Consider the following 16,023-nt stretch of genomic DNA (forward strand, 5'->3'; position numbering starts at 1 on the left):
TTCCATTGCAATATAAATGTCATATCACACTGCAATATGAACTACATGGTTCATTCATTTTTTCCTCAGTTACTCCCAAGTTTAATCATAAAATTCCACAAGTGCCATTTTCCCCTTGGATAGAGATTTTATTCATCCCTAGTATCTTACCGGCAATGTTTAACTTGATCAAGGTCAGACAGGGCACTCCCCACCCCTTTATCCAGACAAGAACCTTCACCCTTCTCCAAGCCTGGGACAACCTGAAGGAGAATGTGTGACCTACATCCAGGGTTTCAGCAGCATGGGAGGCTGTCCCACACAAAGCTACATGCTTGTACAAGTAAAAGCTTCTAATTATTTCCACACCCAACCCTAATTGTGCCACCCGCCTGGGCTGCTGTGGTTCATGGAGGGGCAGCCCTTATCCACAGGGTCCCCAGAGAGCCATCTCCTACATTTTCTGGCCAGATATGAACAGTGATGAGGGAAAGAAACCTCTCTGGTGCCTTCTGCATCACAAGCACCACAGGGATGTCAGCCTGGGTGGAAAAGTGGCTGAGACCAGTGTGTCTGCTTGTTTTAATACATACTAGTCTTATAATCTGACATGGAGATTCAACCCTGCAGTAGCAGGACCAAGGGCTCAAGGAGGGTCATGGGGGCTGGAGAGATCAAAGGAGCCACAGCCAAGGAAAGGATAAGTTGGGGTGGCTGTGGGAGGAGGCCAGGAAGAAAGAGGATGGAGGGCTGCTGGGCTGTGCAAGGAAGGATCAGAAGTGGTTCTGTTTGTGGAGGGAGGAGGTCTTCCCCCAGCATCCATCCGTGGGGGAGGGCCTTCCTTTCCTCCTCCTCTTCACTGTGGTATGGGTTACCTGAACTCTGAGAGCTCACCATTAGTCTCCCTCCCTCCACCCCTACTCTATCCCATGCCATCTGAACCACCTTTCCTACTTCCTCTGGGACAAAAGCAGCCTGCAAGATGGGAAAGGCTGGCACCAGGTTGGGAGTGAAGAAGGAGTACTGTGGAGAACGACTTTCTCTTCCTTTTGCCATCCCCTTGTAATAGTAACTACTGACCCCATACTCATCTTCATTGCAGCTGCATAAAGCTGTGCAGAGAAGAGATAGATTATTCTATCTGGGCAACAAGAGTTCATCCCTGTATCTTCTGGCAAAGATAAATAAGCAATCTACTTCTCTTACTAATTTCTCTCTGCCGGCTGTAATCTGCCACCATTAAGTAGCCCCTAATTACATAGGGGGTGCCCTCTTGCTTAGCCAGGGAAGTTCAGGGTCATCACTGCATGCTCTGGAAAACAAAAACTGGATGCCCAAGGACAGAGGAGAACACGAACAATCCTTTTTGCAGGCCTGAGTGGGCAAGGGAGTGTGACAGTCACTACACCAATGGAGCTAAACTGTGTGCCAGTTCAGCTAATGATGGCAAACTGTAATGTCCATCTTCTTCATCGGGCTGATCTTATGAAGCAGTAATAAGATCCACATTTTAAACTGAGGTGCCAACTTCTTGGCAGGTCTACTTTGAGGAGGTCCACACCCATTCTGCTGTGACTTCACCAAGAGGACCAGGTCTGAGGTAAAACACAGACAACTCCCTCAATTTACGCATGAAACACAGCAAATAAAGGGAGTATTGCCTTGTTTTAGTCAAGTGCTTCACCTCTCTAGCCAATCCTGTTATCCACAGTTAAAGGGAAAAAAAACCAGCCATCAATAGCCATCCATTGCAAGCATCGCATGAAACAAGTAGAGGCCTCAACCTTCACTTCAGACCTGCGTCCTTATTATCATCAATGCTATGTCAGTCTTGGGATCCTGACTTCAGCTGACAGTCCCCTTCTGCAAAAATGTCCTTACCCAACAGATCACTGCTATGAAAATATCACATCCTAATGAAATAAGGGGAAAACCCCTAAGCTTTTCAGCTCTGAGTTTATAGCGCACTGAACGGTCAGTGTTAGGTTAATGGTTGGGCTAGATGATCTTCAAGGTCTTTTCCAACCTAGATGATTCTATGATTTTATGAATATTGGATATATTTTTCACGTACACTGAACAATTCACAGAAAGCCTAGTGATCCTGTTATCTTAATCATTCATACATGTCGGGAGTACCTATTTAAACAATTATTGTTCTACACATAACTAGAAATGAATTCTGATTAAATGATTGCCTAAGTCTCTGACTTAAAGTTTGAATTTCATAATTGCACTTGACATTCTGAATCAAAAATTGAAGAGCTAGACCTAAACAGTCTTATAATAATGTTATTTTCATGCATTTATAATTATGACAAAAGGAGACTGTCTTTCCTACTGAGGTCGTGTATTTTTCTTCTATTTCTGATACAGAACTTAAATAAACCCTTCCCATCTAAATAATTGTTTCAGTAGGAAAAGAAACAAGGTCGTTTACTCAACAGTACATCAAATCCGTGCTTGCAGGTTTGTTTTCTGCTGTTTTTAAAATGGGTCCAAGGTCCACATGGACTGTAAATCACGGTATGTGCATGCATTTTCTTTACTTTCTCAGTTAGTGTGTAGCATACAAAGTAAAAAATATGTATGTGTTCTACCAAAACAGTGTTTAGACTGGTCTTCCAAGGTGTGCAATAGATGCAAAAGTTGGTAGCTTTAGAAAGAAGGAAAATAGTGTTATAAATTGTAATGGCAGCAATTTTTGTGTGATTGCTCTTTCTGATACTCAAAACAGCTACGAAAATTTTAAAGAAAAATAACATTCAAGTAGATAGGTTTTGTACCATATATTTTAGGTATCTGCTAAAGTCCCTATACATTTAATTACTAATCCACTTACTCACATCATTATATGAGAGGGAGAACGTTACAGTTCCATACTGCTTCTCCTTCTATGATCTCCTACTAAACGGATTAACTTCACTAATACACTGCTCAGTTTAAAAATGTAACATAACCTGTGGCCTACCCCTGCCAAAAACTTGACTTGTTATTTTCCACTCTCATTTTTTGCAAGACACTTCATGGTTAAATGCCCAATTATAAAAATTTCATTTAAGATGGAAAGTCCCAATTGTTACTTTTAATAATTTCTTTAGGGAAAAAAACCACATTGGTAAAATTGTTTCACTATCCATTTGATTATCCAGATAACCCACATCCACAGTAGAGGAGAGAGATTTAGTCTAGCTTCCTTTCCCTCTCCTGTTCCTCAAGTTATTTTGCTTCCTCCTTGGGAGTAAAATTTGGAAAAAAAAATGCCAAGACCAAAGGCTGCGTAAAATACAGCCTATACATGAACATACCAAAACATGCACACTCATCTTTGTATATATTCAATTTCACAGAGTATTTTCTATAACATAAATTAATTCCAGAGTAATTTTTAATATGCTGTGAGGCTATTAAATAGAAATTTTTGACCCTATTAAAAGAAGGCAAATTTGCTTAGAAGTTACTAAAATAGAATGAAATTGTAAGAAATCTGAAAAGCATTTGCATACTAAAACATATGAAAAGCCCCTATTTTTAGGCTCCTAATGGGAATAAATGTTACTAAGATACTGATGAATTTTCATGACTCTTTAAGACAATATAATTATTTCAAAGATGAAGATAAATTTCCCATTACTTCTTTGTTCTGATGTAATGACTTGGGCCACCTAGGCATTTTATCTTGAAGAACTCAACCAAAATAAAGGCATTGTTTTCAGATATCTAGACACATTCATAATGAGAAATACAAACAGCATCAGGATGCAAAATCAGCTTGTCAGCAGACTGCTTAAAGAACTTGATTTCCCTCAACCTATTGATCATTTTAGATGCCAAATTTAAAACACAAACTGATCACATTTTAAGATGATACAGGGGAAAAAAGTGACCTTAATGGAAAGTTACTCTTTTAGCACCTATGTTTGAAAGCTCCTGATGACCTGAGTTCCTTGTATACAGGGAACAGAGCAGAAATCTTCCTCTTTCATCAAGTGCGTCACTACATACAGGCTCAATTTACCTCATTAAATATTACAACAATGTGACCATCAAACACACAATCACATAAATAAAGTCTGTCTTGTTCTCTGCCCTCAGTAACCACAGAACTAAGAAGTTAGCAAGACTTAGCTCTAACCCTTCTTGACCTTCCAATTCTATATCTTGCAACATTATATTCTAGCTGGTAATAACTCCCAAGGGGGAAAAAAACCCCAGTAATCTTCTCTTTATGGATACCCAAGGGGAACATCCTTTTTCAGTAACTGTAAATTATACCATGATTTATATATAAACCTGTTTGTTTTACTTAAAAATACTCATGAACAGCTCTCACTATTCACATTCAAATGTCTTTCCTCAAATTCACTAAATCTCTTTTTGAAAGTGTTTTAGAATGCAATTAATGTGTTGCAATGAGCTTTCCCATCACCATAAGCTGTTTTGCATGCAAGTCTGACTTTGGAGAAATGGCAGGTGAAATGCTTTAAAGATTATTTGGGAAGAGAGAAGTCAGATTCACTTGTTTCCAGATGAAGGTGTTCTGGCTGACAGATGAACAGATTGTATTATTAAACAAACTGATATCTCACCCCTACAGCTACCATCATGCTACTATATATTTTTTAAAAAAAAGTTCAGAAAATACTACTGTGTTTTACCATATCCTTAAAAAATAAGCATCTTGAAATTATGTGATCCTCAAGTCAAAGTCAGCATACTTGCAGTTTCCTGCCATCTTTTTTTGTTTTTTAACTTTTTTGGTCGCTGGACATAAACCCACCATAAATGTTAAAGCAATGATAACACTTGAACCCAGGCTATGTGACAGGATGTCCTTTTGCTGTAGTACAGGTATCCCAAACTCCTGTGCTATCAGTGGATAGGCAGGACTCAAGATGCTCAGAAGGAAGAAAAGGTCAAAATGTATTAAATGAAGCAACAGGCAGAAGCTGGCTGGTACTATCTACATTTTCTCTTATTGCCACAAGACATTCTTTGTTTCAGCAACCACTTTGGATTATCTGTGTAATTCAAGGGATTTCTGCAGTAATTTCTGTAGTACTTGTCAACCTCTCTTTGAACACACTCAACACCCAGTATCAGACCTTCATCACTGACACCAGATGTAATGCAGTAGGCTTTCCAACAGTTCTGAAGAACTTGCTTCTAAACATATTCCTGCAGGTATGACTGATGACTATACAACAGGATTTGTACAGGTTATTACTATCACCATCACCTTAAGCAGCATTTAACAGACAATTTTGGAGAACAGCCAAGAACTAGTATAGCACCAAAACAAAAGGCCATGAATCCATTTCCCTGCCTTTAAGGGTCTCACAGTATGTATGACAACATACATATACATTATAACAACAGTATAACCTGTCTCTGCTAACGGAACACCACAGCAGGTGCTAGACTCAATACAGATATCAACATTAACCTAGTCTCATTCATCAGGGTTGCTAGAAGAAAAGGACAGGGGCAAAAACCCTCACTTTTTGCAAAGCCACTAGCATGGTGAAACAATCCACTTGACAGACACCAACACTGCATGCAGATCAATGCTACAGAGCATAACCGTCTCTTAACACTGGATTCGTATTCTCTTTTCCTTGCCTTCTGCCTTTTAATCTTGCCAAAGGCCCTATTCACATTAACTTAATCAGCTCCCTCTCAAATGTAATTCAGAAAGCCTAAAAATCCTGATTTTCCCTGCATTTTCTCACTTAAGTGAGAGGAAAACAGAACTAAAAGAATAAACTAGAACTACACGCAATGATTTAACTGAAATACCCATCTCAAACTTTTATCTCCACACTGTCCACACAGAAGATAATCTCTCTGTGTACTCCCAGAAGAGTAAATGGCATTTTACAGATCATTAACTATCACTATAGTCTTGCAAAAACACTGCATATGAACAAAAGGGAGGGAGAGAGAGAGATTGCAATTTAATAAAGATACCCAACAGCAGCAAAACTTTAGCACTTGCAAAGTTTAGCACTTTGCAAGCAAATTACACCATGGTTTGTAATAATTTAAAGGCAGGCTTCAATCAGAATTAATTTTCAAGATGATTCCTAAAACCACTGCTTGATGAACAGAATTGTGGCACAATCACAAGAGGCAGAGGGGACCTATGTTCTGAGAATTTTACCTCATCCATCTTTCAGCCCCAAAACAGGACCATCTTTACCGATGTCATCACTCCTGAGAGGGGTTTATCCAACCTGTTTTTTAAACCAAGATTCCGCAATCCCTCTTACATCAATATTCATCCCACCTAACCCAAATCTTTTCACTGCAATTTAAGTATCACATTACTTTTGCTATCCAAAGTGAGTACTTGGAACAGTCTGTATACCTCCTCAATGCAGGTGCCTTTTGTAGATCAAAAGCTGAGTTATGCTGTTTTCTCTTGCCTAGGCCAAATGTTTCTGACTCCTTCCATTACTCTGGACATACCGTGTGCTACGTACACACTATTATTTTCTGCTGAACTTTCTCCAGCTGACCAACATGAAGCGTGCTATGCAAAACTGGGCAGGTTCCCTATATAAAATAGGATTGCATCATGTATTTTACAGACCATAGTTCTGCTTGTACATACCTGTGTTGAGATGCTGGACTTTTCTACAGTGGAAAATACTGTTGAATCACGTTCAGTTTTTCATTCAGTACAATACTCAGATCCTTTCCTAAGAAACAGCTGCATACGCTGTTTTTATCCTCATTCTGTGTTTGTACAGCTGTGTTTTTGCCCAATTGTGGTAATTCCACGTGCCCGTAGGGAGCCACCACTTGCTTTTTCTTCAAACCACTTCTCTAAATTGTAGGCAACACTTTAAATCCTAATCCTGTCCTTCAGCATGCCTGCAGCATCTCTCAGTTTTATGTCACCTGCAGGTGTAACCGGCAAACTCATCTGCTGAATTGTCAAAGACCTTAATTAAAATACTTAACAGTAAAAAGCCAGGAAATATTCTGCTCTATACCACTGCTTGCTTTTCACTGTCAAGAAGAAAAAAAATTTAAAAAAATGTCTGCAACTACTCTGAAAACTGAGCTTTATAATTTTCCAGGCAGGTCTGCAATCACACTGACAATTTATTCCAGGGCATAGCTCCCCTTGCTTATCAGCTTATTAGAATGGCATGAGAGAAAGCATCAAAAAGTTCAGCTAAGTCAAGTTATAAGACATCAACAGATCCTCCTCTAATCATGAGGTCTGTCACACTATCAAAGGAGGAAATTATATTGGTTTTGACATTATTTGTTCTTGAGCCAGCTCTTATTCATCTTCCTGTCATCTTCTCCTGGCTTTCAAACAGTACAGCAATCATTTGTTTCAGTATTTTTAGAGAAATTAAAGGTAACTTGACAGGGCCAACAAACCCCTTGTTCTTCCTTTCTTCATTTTTAAAGAGCAGCATTGCATTTGCCATTTTCCACTCTGTCATCTCACCTGCACCCCATCATTTCTGAAAGGCACAGTTCACCTCAGGAACTGGCTGAAGCGAACTACAAGGGGCTCAGCCAGGCCCCTACCAATTTAAAATCATTTCTCAAAATCAAGCATTTAAGCATGTTTCATCTTAAGAAAAGGTGAGACATCGTCATCTGGATGCACTCCCATGGACTGCTGAGGAAGTTAACGCATCTAGCTAAAAACAGATGTTAAACTTCTAAAGCTGAAGTTAGAAGATGCAAACCCTAAACTCCATGTCCTGCTGTATTAATTGTCCACTAGCTGTCTAGCTAGCCAAATTCTGACATAGCTAGCAATTTGGATTCACTCTGTAATACAATATACAAAAAGCCTTATCTTCCTGACCTCATTAGTTTGATGGTCTGTTAAAAAAAAAAAAAAATCCCTCTGCAATCACTCTGATTCTTTCCTCCTTTAACATGATTATTTTATCATGTCTTTTTCTTATATCGTCCAGTTCTTACATCAGGATACTTAACAGTTTTATTGCCCAATACATTTCTACTTTCCTTCATGGTTATCTTACTGAATCAAGCTTCAAAATCCCACATTACCATACCAGTCAAGTGAATTATACTTCCAAGCATATATGAAGTAAATATCTTTGAACATATAACATCTCTTTTTGTTTATTCACTTGATATCCCGTGCTAGAATACTGATTCTCCACTTTTCAGCACTGTGATCTGCTACCCTTCTCCTCCATCCCCCATGTTCAATATTCTAACTGTGAAGATTAATCTATCCCCTTTAGTTTTCCCTCCCACCATGGCACAATTTACTTTAGAACACTCACTAATAGAGATATTATAAATACAGCCTTCTCCATGCGGAGATCATAGAATCATAGAATGGTTTGGGTTGGAAGAGACCTTAAAGACCATCTAGTTGCAACCTCCCTGCCATAGGCAGGGACACCTCCCACTAGACCAGGTTGCTCAAAGCCCCGTCCAACCTGGCCCTGAACAATTCCAGGGAGGGGGCATCCACAGCTTCTCTGGGCAACCTGTTCCAGTGCTGTACCACCCTCTCAGTAAAGAATTTCCTCCTTAAATCTAATCTAAATCTACCCTCGTTCAGTTTAAAGCCTTTACCCCTCATCCTATCACTACACCCCCTGATAAAGAGTCCCTCCCCATCTTTCCTGTAAGCCCCCTTTAAGTACTGGAAGGCCACTATAAGGTCTCCCCAGAGCCTTCTCTTCTCTAGGCTGAACAACCCCAACTCTCTCAGCCTGTCCTCATAAGGGAGGTGCTCCAGCCCCCTGATCATCTTTGTGGCTTCCTCTGGACCCACTCGAGCAGGTCCATGTCCTTCTTATGCTGGGGGCCCCAGAGCTGGACACAGCACTGCAGGTGGGGTCTCACAAGAGCGGAGTAGAGGGGGAGAATCACCTCCCTCGACCTGCTGGCCACACTTTTCCTGATGCAGCCCAGGATACAGTTGGCTTTCTGGGCTGTGAGCGCACATTGCTGGCTCATAGTCAGTTTTCCATCCACTAATACCCCCAAGTCCTTCTCCACAGAGCTGCTCTCAATCCACTCATCGCCCAGCCTGTATTTGTGCTTGGGCTTGCCCCGACCCATGTGCAGGACCTTGCACTTGGCCTTGTTGACATTCAGTTATTATAAACACAGAAAAAAGCAAGGACAGAAACATGGGTTAAAGTGCTCAGACTCACAATTTTTACGTCTCTTTCCTTACAAATCCACCTACCACGTCAGTCAGAACATACAGACCTCACTTGTTCTTAATTCAGTTTTGTTAACTTCAAATTAGTTGATTCCTAGATTTATGTTTCCATAATGCAGATAGACTGTCACTGGTTTGTAACTGATTTTCTGTCTTTTTCACAGTACTTCCTACCAACAAGTGAGTATCTGTGATGATTGTAGCTTTCTTTAGAAAGCAAGCTAGTTGAAACTGTCTTGGAACTGGAAAAAAAGATACTACAAAATAGTGCAGCAAATAAAACCACCAGATGAGCCTCTTCCCTTGTGTACTTGCTATGCATATGCTTTTGTGCTAAGGGGATGTAACACTAACGCCAGCACAAAATTACTTATTCAGCGGTAATCTCTAAACATATTTATGAAAGCTGCACAACTTACGCAATCTTGGCACACACCGAGCACTTCCACTGCCCATCAGTTCCCACGACACGACACTTATTGCAAACTCGAAGTTTACAGGTTTGGCACAGGTCTCCTCTGTCAAAGATTAAGCCCAGGCTTTTCTGACAGCGAACACAGACCCTGCTGTTGTCCTGTTGACAATGACGGTTTCCACCTTTCCTTCTCACTTCCAGAAGCTCATTTTTCAATTTCCTAGAAGTAAGAAAATAAAATATTTTAATCTGGAGATACAACAAAATGATCTGTAAAAACTTTTTTAACAGATTAAGATTTAGCGCCAGAAACTAGAAGACACAAATAAGTACAATACAATTTTTTTTTTGTATATTGGCTGTATTTTTTTTACACACATATGACAAAGAAGGATAAATCTATCCTCCACTTCTCAGACATGCATTAACTGCAAACAGCTGAGCAGTTCTGGACAACTGGTAAACCATCTTTGCTTGTCCCTCATCAGTAATTCAAGTCATGCTGAGCCCAGGTTTACAGCAGCTCAAAACTGTGACTATTCTGTGCATCCATAGAAGGAAAAGAAGAATATCTGTCCTGTAATCAGCGTGCATTTAATACTATTCCAGTGTAGAGTTCGCTAGGAAAGAATATGCAATTCTGCACTGGCTATTCAAAACCTAAGAAAACCCCAAACCAAAACATCTAAATAGATAGTGGTGTTATGCTGTGATGTACAATTAAAAAAAAAAAAAGGAGAATGTCAGTTTAAACAATACAACTTGCAGATTACAAGTTCCACCACTGACTCTGCAGGATAAAAGTATTTTCTTTTAAGACCTAATTTTGAAGGCTGCAATTTCAATGGTGTATGAGTTGGGTTCTTAATGAGAAAATAACCATACGAGAGATGGTAAATGCTGTATTTCAAACAGCAAAAAAAGGAATTTGAAGATAAAGAGTTAGGAAGGATGACAGGAGAGGCAGTTTTCTAAGCCTTCCCAAACCAGGGGACTCAAGCAGGACCCTATCATATCCTAAACCTCTCACTAATAGCTATCTGACCTCAACTCCAGAGCTTTCCCTCCCATGCCACAGCCTCTAGCTCTTACCCCTCACACCCAACCCACAGAACCATCTAGGTTGGAATGGAATATTGGAGGTCACCTAGTCTAAACTCACATCCAAAGCAAGGCCAACCAGACTGGGTTGATCAAAGCTATGTCCAACTGAATCTTGAATAACAGAGTAACTCCAAGTAAAGAGTCTATGATGTCTCTGGGCACCTGTTCCAGAATCTGACTAACTTTATGGCTTTTGGGGGAAAAAAAAAAGTGCCTTCCTAATATCTAACCAGAATCTCCCACACTCCAGCTTGTTCCCACTGCCTCTTCTCCTTTCACTGTGTACCTCTGAAAGGAGTCTGGCTGCACTTTTTCTATACCATCACACTAAGGACTTGAAGACAGCAATCACGTCTCACTTCTCTTCTGAAGGATAAGCAAACCCAGCTCCTTCTGCCTCTTTGTTTACGTCATGTGCTCCAGCCATTCCAATCATCTTGATGGCCCTCCACTGAACATACTCCAGCATGTCAATGCCCCTCCTATTCTGGGGAGCCCCAAACTTCAAACTGTATTCCAGATGTGGCCTCACAATTGCTGAATAGAGGGGATAATCACTAGCCTCAACTGCTAATGTAGTCCTGTATGTGGTCAAAACTGTTATGTCCTCTCAACACTTCTCAGCTGAAGCTCCATCCACTCAACTCCCAGGCTCCTCTTATCCATCTCAACCTGTTCAATCAACAGCCTACAGGTCCCCTGCTCTCTCCAGGCTTTCCTGGCTTTCCCCCCACCCCCAAACTCCAACCTATCTTAAGCTCCTCTGTCCTTTCAAGCCCTTCCTGCACTCCACTTTACTCCAGAAAACCTCCTTCCCAAGGCCACAACTCAGCAGATGGTAAATTCTTTCAGTTTTACATGCCTGGGTGTCACAGTGTCACTGTATCCTGACTACCCCACCCTTCCCTACCCTCTTTTTTATGCACTTCATCAGCCAAGAGCCTCCAGGGTCCCTCTATCATGAAGCACTCCAGCTCACTGAAATCGCAATCTCTGCACACACATACATGCTTTAAGGGGGATTTAAAAAAACCTGGCTATCAGCTTCACCTAGAGATCAATAACAAGGTGTCAGGAAGAAAAACACTGAGAAGATAAAACCAATAAAAGAATACAAGTTGCAGCCCAGTGAAGGAGGCCGGGAACACTGCTTAGGCCTCCAGGGACTAAGGTCTGACAGAATCAGGTTATTTGTGGATACATTGCCTTGCTAAAAGGTTGGCTAGAATTTTGCTTCCCACTGGGATCCCATGAACAACAGCTGCTCTGCAGCCACCTGGCCTGTGGATGCTCCACCTCTGACAGCTTTTGAAAAAGGGCATGTGCAATCCCTACAGGCAGTGACTACAAATTCTGTCAGTATTTTCCTCTGCTGGCCTCTAGCCAAAAGTGACTTCTTCATTCTGCTTTGGACTCTTCTTCCACATTCAATCTAAACTGCCTTTCTCTCATGCCATAGCCTTCAGAAGTCTGTCCAGGCTTCACGAGCTTTCTTGGTAGTTTGCTAACTGTTCTTGCAGTTTATTGATTACATCTAACATCTACCTACCCTGCAGAGACACACTTAGCTACAGGGGCATGTCCATTTTCTTCTTCTGTCGGCCAGTTCCAAATGCAGATGGGTGACCTGCACTACAGCAACCGCCAACTGCGTTGCAATATTGCTACTATGCACAGGAAAGGCAGATGATCACCACTTTTGCCACCTCCTCCTTGAATCTACCTCCTAAACAAGTCTGCTTCAAATGGCAAAAGTCCATTTATCTGCTTCTGGACTGAGAACTAAAGGCAAAAAACCTCAAAACCCTGATACTAGAATGCTCTCGGCCACACCATTTTAAGGAATACCACGTCTATCCACTTGACTAACAAATACACAGTTCAGTGCTTGTGAAGACATCTAATTACCAGTGGTCACTTACATGTCACTAAATATTAAACAACGTTCACAAAATGCTTGGTGATTTACTGTCTCCCCTCTCAGCAGTGTGAATTTGTCAAAGTACTGTGCTACATGGCCCTTTTATTTAGTACAGCCACTTTTAGTACCAACTGATCTCAAGGAAATTCGTTAAGATTGGATCGTGTTTTCACACATTGAGAGGTATTGCAGCACTTTCCAGGTTCACCCCCAAAGCCCTGCCTGTCACAGCTGAGTGTCCTTCTTCACCAGGAATTCTTAATCTGGCCAATATTTGGTGCTTCTGCCCCTCTCATTGACTTTTTGTCTTTCTGGAGCTTGCTGAAGTCATCCACTTGCCTCTGCGCTGGGTCCACCCAATGAACAGTTCTCAGAGCTGCAATGGGGAACACTGATGTCAGGAGACTTTCAAGCATGGAAAATGCGTACCCAAGAAAAGGAAGAGGAAGGGCAGATCCAGCTTGCACCTGCCACCTGGATCACCACCTTCAGCTGCACCCACAAACTTCCATTCTACTTCCCAGCTGTGAGCTGACAGCAGACAAGGACACACTGTCCAGCTGGAGCCCTGGGACTGCTCCTTTCTTCCATGTGGCCTCTTTGGCATCTCAGCCACTCCATTCTTCCTACTCATTTCTCATAGGTCAGCTCAAACAGTTGGTTTAACTTAATGATACAGAGGTGACAGCTACGGTTTATGTCTAAGTACAACAAGCAAACACTAACAGATTCAGCTTTACTCAGCTTCCCCACATAAAAATCTCTCTGCATCTGTACTGGGTTTACATGGTAAGGTTTTGGCCACTGGGGGTCCTCAGGGGTGGCCTCTGTGAGATGAAATCAGGGGCTGTGCCTTTGTAGGCAGAGCCAGTTCCAGCTGGCTCCAAAACAGGCCCACCGCTGATCAAAGCTGAGCCCATCAGCAATACTGGTGGCACTTCGGTAATAACATATTTAAGAAAGGGGGAAACTGCTGCACAGCAGCTGTGAGAGGAGTGAGGAAAATGTGAAACAGTCCTGCAGACACCAAGTCAGTGAAGAAGAAGGAAGAGGAGGTGCTCCAGCTGTCAGAGCAGAGATTCCCCTACTGCCCGTGGAGATCATGATGAAGCAGGTGGTCTCCCTGCAGCCCACGGAAGACCATGCTGGAGCAGATATCCACCCTGCAGCCTGTGGAGGACCCCATGCTGGAGCAGGTGGACATGCCCTGAAGGAAGCTGCAGCCCATGGAGAGCTCCTGCTGGAGCAGGCGCCTGGCAAGAACTGTATCCGATGGGGGACCCACACAGGAACAGTATGTTCCTGAAGGACTATACCCCCATGGAAAGGGCCCATGCTGGAACAGGGGAAAAGTCTGAGAAGGAAGGAGCAGCAGAAAAAAAAGGGTTGTGAACTGACCGCAACCCTCATTCCTCATCCTCCTACGCCACTTGAGGCAGAGGAGGAGATAGAAGAGTTGGGAACAAAGGAGTGAAGTTGATCCTGGGAAGAAGGGGCAGCTTGAGGGGAAGATGTTTTCAGTTTTGTCCTTGTTCCTCTGTATCCTTTTCTTTTTTTTTTTTTTTAAATTGGCAATAAATTACATTTATTTCCCCCAAGTCAAGACTGTTTTGCCTGTAGTAAGCAACTTCCCTGTCATTCTCTCAATCCATGGCTTTTTAATGTTATTTTCTCCCCCTGTCCTGGTCAGGGAGGGAGCAAGATCGAAGCTTGGTGGGTGTCTTAGCAGCCAGCCAAGGTCAACCCACCACAGCCTCCTTTCCCCCTTCCTGTCTGCTTGTTTGTTCTGAGTCTCCTTCAGCAGCAAAACCAGCCTACTGGGGAGGCAACTTAGTCTCTGGAGGAGAAGAAGAGGGTAAATCAGACTTAAACACCCTGAACACACAATGTTTTCTCATTGCCTAGCCACCTTTTATCAGAGTTTCATCTGGTCACTAATCCATAATAATGTCAATTTAGGCATTTGAAAATCTTGGAATTTTTGAATCCCATTAAAATCCTCTCCCCTCGGAGTCACATGATTGATTCAACATTAAAATCATACTCAAAATTAAAAAATGGTATTCAGTTCCTTGGGCACATTCAAGCTTCTCTGTAACCACAAGGAACAGGATTTCCTCTTCCCTCCGGTCAATCACAATGAAACCTGAGAGAACTCAGATGCCGTGAGCTAAGAGAAACACAACAAAGTCTGAGGGCTTATGACAGTATGATAGAAGCCGGTAACACTGAGACATTCTTATCTCAGTTGGAGCACAGAAACTCTTCAGCTAGCTGGACGAGATTCCTATGAACATAGAGTATTGGTTATCCAGTCGGAATGGAGAAATTGCAAGCAGAAGCGTTCAAGATAAACAACTGAAAGCTACAGGTCCATCTAGGTTCCCTGAAACACAAGAAAAGAGAGGGGAAACATTTGTGTTGCACAAAAATCAGAGAAGTGCAGCTAAATAAATACGCCTGGGCTCACTTAATTTCTCTGATAAATATTATTTTTCACCATAAAGCCATATCTTTTCAATAAAACAACCAGTTCTAAACGTGTTTAAAGTTATTAACAGGGAAAATTCTTAGGATAAGTCAGAGGAATAGGGGATGAAGAGCATCTACAAGAACAACTTTTACAGTGGACTGTCCCAAATGTTCCTAAGGTCTTTGGAAGTTTTTCTACAGTTAAATGCACCTACTGTTATATGCCTCATTCTAAAATCAGCATTCAACAAAGCCCTACTCAGTAAGGTCTTATTTTGAAATACAGAGGAAAATAACTGCTAGAACTTGCCAAACGGCTTCAAGCACAAGCTCCTTCCCCGCACAAGCTTCATCTTTCTAATCCTGAAGTCCACAACACAACATCACAGAACAGTTGAGGAAGGGATCTCTTGAGACCAATTTAGTCCAACCCTCCTGCTCAAAGCACAGTAAACTATATTAGGTTGCCCTGGATTGATTCAACTGTTTCCAAGGATGGAGATTCCACAACCGCTCTGGGCAGGCTCATCCGGCGTTCAACCACCCTCACAATAAAAACATTTTTCCTTCTGTTGAGATGCAATTTCCTGTACTTCAGTTTGTGCCCACTGACTTTTGTTTGTTCTCTGGATACCACTCAGAAGCGTCTGACTCCATCTTCTTTAACCCCCATTAGGGATTTATACACATTGACAAGATCTCCTGAGCCTTCTCTTCTCTAGATTGAACAGTCTCAGCTCTCTCATTCTCTCCCCATAATATGCTCCAATCCCTTAATCATCTTTGTCTCCCTTCACTGGACTTGCTTCACTATGTCACAGAACAGTTGCAGTTGGAAGGGACCTCTGGAGGTCATCTGGCCCAAGGCCCCTGCTCAAGCAGGGCCACCAAGCACAAACTGCCCAAGACCATGTCCAGACAGCTTCTGATCACCTCCAAGAACAG

General features: G+C 41.9%; 1 protein-coding gene across 7 annotated transcripts in view; it reads right to left on the minus strand.

The window, feature by feature from the left end:
* SYTL5 (synaptotagmin like 5) overlaps nucleotides 1-16,023 on the minus strand; it is a 108,811-nt gene that overhangs the window by 48,053 nt on the left and 44,735 nt on the right. For all 7 annotated transcript variants that reach the window (XR_012621922.1, XM_074814570.1, XM_074814574.1 and 4 more), the window contains one exon: nucleotides 9,586-9,801. Coding sequence is in view for 6 of the 7 variants with exons in the window: in XM_074814570.1 (XP_074670671.1) it covers nucleotides 9,586-9,801 (216 nt within the window). In the remaining variant the exon portion in view is untranslated. The remainder of the gene's footprint in view (nucleotides 1-9,585; nucleotides 9,802-16,023) is intronic.

Source organism: Strix aluco, chromosome 2, assembly GCF_031877795.1.
Source record: "Strix aluco isolate bStrAlu1 chromosome 2, bStrAlu1.hap1, whole genome shotgun sequence".
In the NCBI taxonomy this organism is placed as follows: Eukaryota; Metazoa; Chordata; class Aves; order Strigiformes; family Strigidae; genus Strix; species Strix aluco.